Source organism: Notothenia rossii, assembly GCF_949606895.1.
Source record: "Notothenia rossii genome assembly, chromosome: 11".
Lineage (NCBI taxonomy): Eukaryota > Metazoa > Chordata > Actinopteri > Perciformes > Nototheniidae > Notothenia > Notothenia rossii.
Window position 1 is genome coordinate 56,032,863 of NC_136910.1, and position 12,500 is coordinate 56,045,362.

At 40.6% G+C, this 12,500-nt stretch overlaps 2 protein-coding genes across 2 annotated transcripts in view; one reads left to right on the forward strand and one right to left on the reverse strand.

Moving 5' to 3' along the window:
* Window positions 1-1,010: 1,010 nt before the first annotated feature.
* On the reverse strand, window positions 1,011-10,036 carry lmo4a (LIM domain only 4a). Its single transcript, XM_079659912.1, has 3 exons — window positions 9,884-10,036; window positions 3,231-3,478; window positions 1,011-2,321 (listed from the first exon to the last, which is right to left on the reverse strand). The coding sequence occupies exons 2-3, from the start codon at window positions 3,470-3,472 to the stop codon at window positions 2,192-2,194; spliced, it is 372 nt and encodes a 123-aa protein (XP_079516038.1). The 5' UTR covers window positions 3,473-3,478; window positions 9,884-10,036; the 3' UTR covers window positions 1,011-2,191.
* Window positions 10,037-11,589: 1,553 nt separating this feature from the next.
* Window positions 11,590-12,500, forward strand: part of lrsam1 (leucine rich repeat and sterile alpha motif containing 1) — a 30,571-nt gene continuing 29,660 nt past the window's right edge. Inside the window, 1 exon segment of the mRNA XM_079657518.1 lies at window positions 11,590-11,854. The gene's annotated coding sequence lies outside the window, so the exon portion shown is untranslated.

The following is a 12,500-nucleotide window of genomic DNA, read 5'->3' on the forward strand; positions in this document are numbered from 1 at the left end:
ATAACATCACCTGAACTCCAGCAGGTGGAAGTCATGGTTACAGCTCCGGTGAAACTGATGCTCTCTGCCTCCATCTCTCAGTGAGTGCACAGAGTAATGAATTTGTTATCTTAATCCAAACAGTCATTTAATGAGAGCGCCTGAGAGGATTCCTGTTCTCCTTAATTAACCCACCAGACGCACACACACACACACACACACACACACACACACACACACACACACACACACACACACACACACACACACACACACACACACACACACACACACACACACACACACACACACACACACACACACACACACACACACACACACACACACACACACACTTCTTAAGGCTCAGTTCCAGCTTTACTGACATTGGGTCTCACTCACGCTGCTATACGTCTTCTGCATCTCTAATACCAACGTCAAAGTAGTTTTAAGCTGGCAATAAGGCCACGTTTACACGGAGACGCAACGGGTTGTATCCGCTAAAGTTCTCTATCATTCGGTTCGTCCACACAAGGCCGTAACGGAACTGCGGAAACGGAGCCCTCAAACGATAACGGGTCCAAAGGACGCTCTGGGGGTCCTAACGGCTCCGTGTGTACGTCCTATAACAACATTTCCTGATAAAGACGACGCCATAGCCCCGCCTCGCCCCACCTCTCGTGCTCACCCCCGCTTCATTGCTGAAGAGTTTTCGCCAACAACCTCTGCTGCTCACCGCTGTAGCATGGTCAGTAGCTACTGTCTGCTACTGACCATGCTACAGATGTTAGTGCAAAGTCTACAGCTCCTCTACCACAACCACCAGCTACAAGTGGACATGGAGAACTACATGAACTACATGTTCCAACCAGGTAACCATGGCAACCTTCCTGGGGGGGAGGGTCTTCGCCACTTACAGGCCCGGCATATGTACTACAGCGTCTCCAGCGGTCTCGTGTGGACGGACACGTTTCTTGAGCCGATACCGTGTGGACGGAAGACTTTTTTGATATCGACTAAGGTTCGTTTTCGTTATCGTACCCGTGTAAACGTGGCCAAAGAGCGCTACACTCAGGTTTTCTTTTAATGATCAGCTACAGCTATCACTATAATCCTTTTCACACATTACACAGGACTACATAAACAGATGCTAAGTGGCAGGTCAACAACTTAAAGTCCTAGACTGGCTCAGCACACAGCTAGAAATAGATACACCAAATAAACAAACAGACACAAATATTTGACAAGTTTTACTCCACTTAGCCAGTAATTCAGAGAACCATGTATGCAAAACTGCTTATTAGCATTCGTTGGGATTCCTGTCAACTCGGTCATGGATTTTAATTTCCCGTATGTCTCTATTGGTGTGAAAACCCTAAACCAATTCCTGTGTCTGAAGTGCGCTAAACTCTTTACACTTTCATTGTAGAGTCAGTTATTATAGACCCCAAGTTATGATTTGATGGTTATTAATGGCCCTATTAATATAAATCATTGTATGTGGTGGATTATTACTGCTCATACCAGAACCTCAACATATGCTATTAAGCAATTCAAACAAGCCGTTCACAATGAATACACCACTGATTAAAGCACAGGTAAAATACTAATAGAAAACCAGTCAGAAGAGTATCAGTGCAGTGAGTGACTTGAGAGGAAAGCAATCTTAAGGCATTCATAAACTGGCATTTTTTAGCCTAGCTCGTTATGGCCAATGTATGCAATGGTCTGTTTGGCCAGTTTGACCAATGGAAAGGCTCTCTGTGGGTAACGCTGAAAACCACAGATGAATAATGTATTTTTTCCGGCTGAAAGGACCTAAAATGACCTGTTCTAAATGTGAGTGTTCTGCCTGATGTGATAGTGAACTGAATATATAAACATCCATCAATAGGAAGAGAACTTGTTGGACATGAAGACAATGTGATGCTCTTCTCCGGAGCAGCAATACTAACATATTCGTATAAACTTTTGAAAGATTACAAAACTAGCAGCTCTAACATGTTTTCACTGAAGAAAAGCACTACGCTCTAGGAGAAAGTGCTCAGCCCTATAATGTTCAAATGTCTTGTTTGCTTTGCTGTTGATTGATTGAGTGCATGAATAAAAGAGATTTTCAGAACCCCATGTTGTGTCTGGCTGTACTGTTCTCTAGTGTTTTAACACCTGTGTGAAGGGGAACGGTTAATTTAAACTATCATCACATCCTCCCTCAGTACATGTACTGTGCTCCGAGCGTACAGAGAGTTACAGCCCTGACTTTCCAAATGTGTCTCTTGGCACCAGATACAATCGATTGGTTTTGGAACTTCCTGGCAAAAAGCTGGGGGAAGCAGACTGACCTGCAGAGGTGGGAAGTAGTGGAGCACAAATACTGTGTTACTGTACTTAAGTACATTTTTCTGCTATCAGTACTTTACTCCACTACTTATTACTTTTACTTCTTACACTTTGAACACAAATACCTGTACTTTCTACTTCTTACATGTTGAACACAAATACCTGTACTTTCTACTTCTTACATGTTGAACACAAATACCTGTACTTTCTACTTCTTACATTTTGAACACAAATACCTGTACTTTCTACTTCTTACATGTTGAACTCAAATACCTGTACTTTCTACTTCTTACATGTTGAACTCAAATACCTGTACTTTCTACTTCTTACATGTTGAACTCAAATACCTGTACTTTCTACTTCTTACATTTTGAACCCAAATACCTGTACTTTCTACTTCTTACATTTTGAACCCAAATACCTGTACTTTCTACTTCTTACATTTTGAACCCAAATACCTGTACTTTCTACTTCTTACATGTTGAACACAAATACCTGTACTTTCTAATTCTTACATGTTGAACACAAATACCTGTACTTTCTAATTCTTACATGTTGAACACAAATACCTGTACTTTCTACTTCTCACATTTTCCAAACAGGCTGGTTCCTTTAGTTTGAATGTGTGTTTGTGTGTCAATGAAAACGTTGTCATGTTGCCGTTGGTCACCATGGAAACATTCATTAGCTAACAATGACATTATTGTTCTATTAATATAAAGGGAGGTCAGGTACTCTTTAAAACAGCTGCTAGTTATGGGTACTTTTTAATGAAGTACATTTCAAAGCCTCTTTACTTTCACTTGAGTAAAGAAGTTTAGTCAGTACTTCTACTTTCACCAGAGTATTTTTAAACACTCTGTACTTCTGCTTGATTAAAGGATGTGTGAACTCTTGCCCCCTCTCCTCACCTGATGTAGTCGTTCTTGCAGAGGATCATGCCCCCCTTGCTGTAGCAGGTGCTGCTGTACTCCCCCAGCTGAGCGTGGCAGCAGGAGCACTTCAGGCAGCGTGTGTGCCAGTATCGCTCCATGGAGAAGAGCAGGAAGCGGTCCACGATGCGTCCTCCACATCCTGCACACATCCTCCCCACCGCCCCCCCGCCTCCGCCCATCACTGCCACTGTGGGCGCCTCCACCCTGCTGTTCACCATGAAGACCTGAGGACAGGAAATGGGACGAATTCAGTGGAAACGGTTAAAATATGTGGCATTGAGAAATGAAAAGCTACAAAAGAAATGTCTCGATCTACAATATTCCTGATAAAAAATGGGTGTGTTGGTACAGAGTAAGGAGTTTAATACTTGTATACACTTTTGAAAGATTACCCTATTAACTTATCTGCAGGACTATAACTACAAAAATAGCAGCTTTAAACACGTTTTCACTGAAGAAAAGCACACTAATCTAGGAGAGAGTGCTCAGCCCTACAGTGTTCAAACGTCTTGTTTGCTTGTCTGTTTGTTTGTTAATTGATTGCATGAATAAAAGACATGTTCAGTGTCTGGCAGTACTGTTCTCTCGTGTTTTAACACCTGTGTGAAGGGGAACGGTTAATTTAAACCATCACATCCTCCTCTCTCAGTACATGTACTGTGCTCCGAGTGTACAGAGAGTTACAGCCCTGACTTTCCAAATGTGTCTCTTGGCACCAGATACAATCGATAGGTTTTGGAACTTCCTGGCAAAAAGCTGGGGGCTATTTACTTGTGGGGATAAGGGAATGTGAAACCCTAAAAAGAAAACACACACACACAGACAAGCATACTCCCATCAGAGAGCTGGCGTCATATGCCAAACTAGTTCAAAGTAGTGTCCAACTCAAAAAGAAACCCACACACTTTTTGGGCCTAGAAATACGTCTAGCTTTAACTTGATAATACGTCCCAAGAGGAGGCTCTTTGAAGCGGCAGCATGGCGGAGCAGTGACAGCATGCAGAGACCTCTGGAAGTCTACTTTATTTGATTCAGCTGCTCATTCCTCCATCAGCTCTCCAACGTCACGGAAAGGAAAACTAATTGTTAAAGAGTTTAAAAAACGAACAGGGATTTTAAAAAGAGAGTAGTTACTGTAACTGTTGGGGAAACAGTGTTGCTCAGACGCCATAGGGCAACACGTATTGTATTTCTCCCTTCTTCATTTTTCCATGACAAAACTGAACTGATTTCATGCACAGCTGGGAATAATATCGAGTACAACCATACAGTGTGTGCTGCTCAGCAATGAGTCAGCACACACTGCCTCTTCAGCCGCTTCTATGATTTATAATTAGCGCCAACAACAACATAAAATAATTGCAGTGCTAGATTTCATTTTCCAAATGAGCAACAGCAGCACAATTTGTCCTCTAAAGAGTCTCATTTCACCAAGGGCATGTTTAGCTTTACGACTAGCCTTCCCACAAGATTATTTGAGATTGCAGCAGCTGGTCCTCTGCAGAGCGGGCTGCCCTCAATAGCCTCATTTTGTAGAGTAGACACCTGGCTCTAATCAGCCACAGGAACACCATGTTAGGAAGCCCAAGGCTGCACTAAACCACAAACAGCCTCCTGTACTGGGACCAAAACCGTCCTGTTAGTGGAGGCTGATTCGTGAATGAACGAAGCCACACTCCTTTATTCACAAATCTAACTTTCAAATAAACCACTTCAATCCTGGTGTTTCCATTGTGAGCATTGTATGAAGCGAACAGGCTGAATTTATAGTTCAATAAATTACATTTTATTCCTATTTCCCTCGAAAACAAGAAGTCTGGTCCCTAATACTTCTCTCTACAGTTCCAGGGTTTCTTTTAGTGGTTGATTAAGATTTCGGAAAACACTACAACGCTCTAGTTTTTTTTATTTGTTGGTAGTGGGTTACCCTTGGCCTTTCTGTTTATGTCTACGATGCTGCAGCTTTAGACTTTTCTCAAGAATTGTCAATGTAATACCCAGCTTTTTGACTTTTTTTCTCTTGTACGTTGGTTTCGGGTACCTAACTGTATATTGTGTACGAACAATTCTAAATAAAGTATTTAAAAAAAACACTTCAACTCTCTTAGTGAGTCTGTGTTCTCCTTAATGAGGATAATGTTAAACGCATGAATTAAAATGTCGATATTTTGCATGATACACTATGTACATAACCCAGTGAAACACTAACATCACCCACTGCTTTACTGATTTCAGACGTTGACTCGAATATCAGTTTCTTAAAAATCCATTGATCATCATATATGTTGTTTTGTTTACTTGATATTTACGTGTTTTTTAGCCTCCTGGTTTCTATCAGAGTAGCTCCTTATTTAGGGACTTTCTTAAACTGGGAAAACACTTATTAAGCATTCTGAAACCAGTCTATGAAGTCGATGCACAAATACAGGGTCACAATAACTAGTTACATGTAAATAAACTGTAACCCAATCTGAGTATCAAATGTAAAAGTAACCTGATTACTTTCTGTTATTTTTGGATCACCTCGATATCAAAGCAATAAGAGAACATATATAACAATAAGATGATTTTTACTTTCATATCATAACATATAAAAAATATAGTGACGGTTATAGTAAATAAATGCTGTTTAAACGTAATACATTAATCAAAAGCACAGACTGTTTTTTTGTGTAATAAATCAGGTGTCCATTAAAAAAAGACACCCATTAAATAAAATCCATTCAGTACGTCTACCTATAATATATCGATCGTTACTTCGAAACGTATTATAACACTAATCCTGCTAGTAATCTGATTACTTGAATGTAATTGTAATCAAACCATCACACCTCTTTTTTGTATCCTGATTACGTGATCTCGTTTCTCCCCAAGCCTACAAATCTCTAACGGGGATAGATACCCCAAAATCTCAATGATAACCAGACGGCACGACGTCACGCCTCAGACCTCTAGAGCTGAGACACCACTAACTAACTCAGAGCAGTGAACGACCAGGAGCAAAACACACAGGATGTCTTCCTTCCTGTCCCTCAGTGGACTCGGTGTATTTTTTTTTTACCAGATTTGGGTCTGAACGAGACAAAAGCTTCCGACTCTGTGAGGGAAATACAACAAAAGCAAGTTCAGGGTGGAGTGAGTGCGGCGGGGAAAGTGTGTACGGGGTCAGGGTGGTTCTACTAATGTATTATCACTGTTACTCCAAGTTAGTCCACTACTGCAACAAGAAGTCTGTGCTGTTAGGGAATAATTTGCTTAGGTATTCAACCTTTGACCCAGTTCATAATTTTCTCCTCTCACTGTCTCTTTCCCATGGCACAGGTCTACGGCCTTGGGTATTGTTGCTATCTCTCTTGAGGAGGGGCAGCTTGGGTGCATTGTTGATGCCAGCTTATGACCGAGCACAAGCTGACATGAGATAGTTTACTGTTCAGGGACGAAGGTTCCCTGGCGCACATTCTTTCCTATGGACGACAGCTCTAGTTGGATTCGGGCCGGGTCCATATTTGTTTAGTCTCGCTGATAAAGAATGTTGATTATTACATTCTGATAGTTCAAACCTGGAGCTGCAGGAGGGCTCTTCAGAATTGATTGTGGCATCTCAGCCGTGTGGGCAACTCGTGGCCCGTGACATGTCTTGTGAATTCTCCGGCCGAAGCTCCAAATAAGCCGTCAGTGTTTGCCATCAAAGCTCCAGCTCTCCTCGTGTCTCTCTTTGAGTCCTGACTCTGCTTCAGAAGTTTCCCCCACATGTGCAATAATAATTGTACTACTGTTATTTACCACACTTCATTCCACAGTTACACGTATTTTATTTTATAAATACTGCTGCTACTTACTCCCTACTTGAATGTGGACTTCTGTAAATTGCAATATTAATTTTATTTTAAATACTTCGTGAATGCCTTTTTATATAATAGTGTTATATGTTCTCCGTCTCTATACTTTGCTGTAGCAACGTAAATGTTTCCTTCGTGGGACGCATAAAGGAATTCTGATTCTGGTCGTCTAACAACGTTGGGATTTGTGGACTCGACAATTTGAGTTTCTTTCCAAAACTGATAACGTCACTGCTTTTATTTTGTTGTTTTATTTGTTTTGTTTCAACCATTTGACTCTGTAGCACTTAGAGTTTTGTTTACTCAAATGAAAAGTGCGCTTATAAATCAAATGTATTATTGGTATTATTATAATCTGGGTGTGGAGATCAGAACGAGAGCAGGATTTAAAACTCACTCTAAATCTCTCTTTTTTTATTTTCTCACATTTCATTCTGGTCTTGAAAACAGGTGCAACACGGTGAATGTCTGAGAAGGGCCCGTCTGAAAGAGTCCATTGTACAACTCAACGTAAACAACACATATTCAACGTTCAGCATATCAATACATTCGGTTCAGTGAGATCATCAATGAGACTTCCTTTACAGACTGGTGAGCCTGACGGAGTCGCTCTGCCTTCATCAGATACCTGAAGCCTCCCCATGCAGAACAAAGGTGAGGCAATAAGCAACTGCTTGTGTTCTGCCCTAATAATAAAGTGGCTGATGAAGCAGTTCATAGAAACGGGAGCTAAAGAAGAGAAACACAATTCCACTGCCGGCAGGTCCAGGTCTCCTTTTCCACAAGCTGAATGCAATCTCCTCTCATAGACAAATAACTATTGTCCTGACATCTGGACAACAGTACTGTCTTAATCAGTTGTCTGTTGGGTATCACATGCTCTCTGTTTCCATATTTCTGGACAAAGGCTTGTTGGATTAGAGGTCACGGCATTGTTTAGGTATTATTGCTAACAAATAATTGATCACATTGAGTAAATAATTACAGTACCTCTGACCCGTTAGTGTCTTCACAATGAGGGCAATGACTTTCATAAATGTGTTAAGATAAGGAGAGAAAGCACTCAAATAAACTCAACTGTCATATGCGATATTTTTTGACAATAGATTCGAGTTTGGCAGTGTGTAAGGACTTGAATTGACGGTTCAACTCCCCGAAACCGACCTAAATATGGAGTGTGGACTGGTACTTGGAGAGGTCCCAGTTCCCCTCCTGGGCGCCATTGCTCCTCGATGAAGGGTTAAATGCAGAGGTCAAATCCCATTGTATGTTCTGTGTGCATATGTGTGACAAATACAGAGGGTTTCATCCTCCAATTCTAAAGTGATCAACCTAAAATACCAAACGTCCTCGGATCCCAGTTACTCTTCTTTTTTCTGCTTTAAATCTGTGCAATTTGAATATTCCTTTTCCGTTAATTGTTGTTATTTTGTGTCAAGCTGTGTTGTCGGATGGACACACAGATATGCAATGCTTTAACATATGTTCAAAGGCTCAACTGATTACTCCTGTCAGACATTTCTGTTCCACTTTTCTTGGGCGTCATTTGGTGTCAATTCATGACCTGATGCGCGGCTAAGGTGTGGAACTTTGTGGAAAAACACCACCTCATTTGGTCGTACAGAAATATCAAATACCCTCAGGTCACAGTCTGCAGAGTGATGCTCACACTCATGCACTGTTCCTGAGTGGCAAGCTGTTTCATTCATCTCTATTTAATTAACACCGAGGGCTCGAGCTGCTGTGGCAGAACTGTTCTCCTGCTGAAAAGAAACTACATTTCAGTCAAATGATAGAGATGCCCTTTTGAGCTTCCAGTGCAGACACACACGGAGCAAAGCAGGCTGCATGCACAGATACATGTTATTATCTGAAATGACTGTAGTAACAGGTTAGATAAGATGAAGAGGGTTATGTAAGGGGGGGGGGGGGGGGGAAGCACCACCTATTTGCCTCCTCTGGTGTTAAAACGTAAGTTAAGAAAATACAGGAAAGTATCTTGCTGTTCTATTATATGATAATATATAAGCTAAGTCCTTCCTTCCTGCAGACTGGTAGAGCACCACAGACTGTGCAATCTTGTGCAACAAATGTGCAAAATGGACATTTTTCTTGCAATACTGTGCAATAATCACCTTTATGTGAAAGACCTACATTCTTATAATGTCTCATTACCAAATGTGTTATGTCAATAAGTTCTTAAATTGCTGCTCCTCGTTAAAGCCATGGATGTGTACTTCTGTCTTTATTAGATTTTTTCATTTGATTTTCTTCCCTATAGTTATTAAGTTAGCTTATTATTGCATGCCTTTTTTTTTAACCTGCTATATATCTCTCGGCGTTGTTGGACTAATAAAGGAATTCTGATTCTATATGGGAGTGTTGGTTTCTTCTTGGGCTGCAGAGAACAGTACTTTATTTGACGGTAAAATATTCCACTTTAGATTCTGTTCTTGTATATCTTATTCTATTTACATGAATGTAGACTCCTGCATTTACTTGATCACGTACAACATGCTCTGCATTATTTACCTTATTGTATTTATTTTTTTTCCTGACATATATATAGTTTACTTCATCTGCATTACTTGCACATTGGTATTGCAACATAATCTGCACCATTTTGTTCTTCTGTTTCTTCTTGCACTATTTTAGTTTGACTGTTTTATGTCTTATATTACCTTGCATTGTTGGAGGAGCTCGAGACTTAAGTTTTTCTTTGCCATATCTACACTGTTGTTCTTGTGCATATATGACAATAGAGCCTTTTGAATGTTGAAATGTCCTCACCTGCTGCTGGAGCCTGAAGAGGTCTGAGTGGAAGCTCCTGAGCCGTGGATCAGAGAGCTTCTCCCCGGTGTTCCTGCTCTGTTTCCCCGCAAACAGCTCACTGTGTGCCGGCTGATCTCAGCTCTGAGTGTCCTGAGCTCCGCGGATAGAGAACAGAAGAGAGGTTTGTGCAATGTGTTCAGGCTTTGAAACGGCGTCATGACTCCTCCCCCTGTGACGTAGAGCAGGGGGCGGGGCTTATGGGTGATTGATGGGGACACTTTTCAAACTTTCTGCAGGAAAGTTCACAATCATAAATAATCACAGGTGGGAGAAGTAGGCTACTCAGATCATGTGTTTGAGTAAAAGTAGAAGTACTCAGATCTTGTACTTGAGTAAAAGTAGAAGTACTCAGATCTTGTACTTGAGTAAAAGTAGAAGTACTCAGATCTTGTACTTAAGTAAAAGTAGAAGTACCAGAGTGTAGGAATACTCTGTTACAAGTAAAAGTCCCGCTGGTATTTACCTCAACCAGAGGTGGAAAGTAACTAAGTACATTTACTCAAGTTCTGTAATTAAGTACAATTCTGAGGTACTTGTACTTTACTTGTATATTTCCATGTTATGCTACTGTGTACTTCTACTCCACTACAGTTCAGAGGTAAATGGTGTGCTTCTACTCCACTACATGTATTGAATACCTTTAGTTACTTTACAGATGTGGATGAATGATGTGAAATATAATCAAGTTTTAAATCAGACTTTAGTTCCACCTGGAGTAAATTCACAAGCTACCCTGCAGTATACAAAGTCATTCAAACTAGCTGCACCTTTACCAGCTTTGAGAACACTTTCATGATCAATCATTATAAAACATATCATATATATTATTCTGAAATGGACCAATCTGCACAATGACTACTTTTTGATGCCAATACTTTTCTACTTTTACATTTTTTAATGCAGGACTTTTACTGTAACAGAGTATTCCTACACTCTGGTACTTCTACTTTTACCCAAGTACAAGATCTGAGTACTTCTACTTTTACTCAAGTACAAGATCTGAGTACTTATAATTGTACTCAAGTACAAGATCTAAGTACTTCTACTTTTACTCAAGTACAAGATCTGAGTACTTATAATTGTACTCAAGTACAAGATCTGAGTACTTCTTCCACCTCTGGCCTCAACCAACAAGCAGCAGAGGGGACTATAAAACATTAGTATGTGCTGTGGTTTCAAATCACATCCAAACACATTTGTTTGTTTTTGTTAATTGCTTTAAAAGGCTGGAGGCTACTCACATTTATATTTTAGTTTGACATGTTGGCAGCTTGGAAGGAAGGTAGAAATGAAATTGGGATTGTGAAGGCTTCCTACTTTGCACTGGTTGATATTCTGACAAAAATATGTAGAGAGCGACATCTAGTGGAGAAACTGCTAACGTGCAATGTGAATGTGTTGCTCAGAGGACTAGTCCCCCCACAGTAGCCTACTGCTGTCAGCATGTCGATGTGTCCCTGGGACAGACACTCAAATGCACCCCAAATTGATCCTGTGTGGATTGCCTACAGACTAGTATTGAATTGATGTAAGTCGCAGTGGATAAAAGCGTCTAACAAGTGACATGTGATGTAATAATGCATCTGTCCGCATTCTCCCTGCACGGTCCCCTCTGTCCTATAGGGGGCGATGTGTGACCTTCCGCCAGTTGCATCCTTTCGTAGAAGAAGAAGAGCTGCAGTTATTTGTTATGATTTTTAGAAGCAGCCTGAGCCTTACAATCGGAAATATGTTTCGACAGGAAGGGGCTGGTATCGTTGCTGTATATATCATATCTTTATAAACTTGGGAAATAATCTAAAATACTCTTCCGGTTTCAGGTCAACGGCTGGTTTTTACCAACTGCCCCGTTAACGGTACATATTTTAGGGCTGTTAAATCCCCTTGAATTCATCTTAAACCAGCAGAGGAGCAGTTACAACACAAATTGTGAGTATCATATTTATCCCATATCTGTCTTTACTTTGGTCTTTTTCTGTTGTTTTATTGCTTTGTTACATCGTATTGGTCCGGTTTGACAGTTGTTAAAGGAACGCTAACATTATCTGCCTCACATTAAGCATCTGAAGCGAGCTAGCTTGCCTACATACCAAGCTAATATTAATTATCAATAATCTATAAGGAAAACAATAGGTCATTTTACTGCAGTTGTTATACGGTACACAGTGTTATCTATGTAGTTGAATCCCCCTGAATATGTGTGCTTGTGCGTAACGATAGCTACGTCATTACCGATAATCCACACCCACAGGGCCCGAGCTTATTCCACAATTGCAACAACAACAGATTTTCAATGTCTAACACCTCCAGTACTTCACTTACGTCTCTGAAAGACATTCAGAATCAGCATCAGAATACCTTTACTCATCCCACAGAGGGGACATTTTTAAAGCAGGTAAAGACCTAAAGCTTAATATATAATATGTACCATGCACAAAAATAGCTATTACACATTTTATATTTGACCAAATACACATCCAGCCCCAGTAAGAGTTGTGAGATAGCAGCCAGGTGATAGTATTTAAGGTGGAGGTATATATTGCACATAAGTAGTCTTGTACAAAAGAGGTGTTAT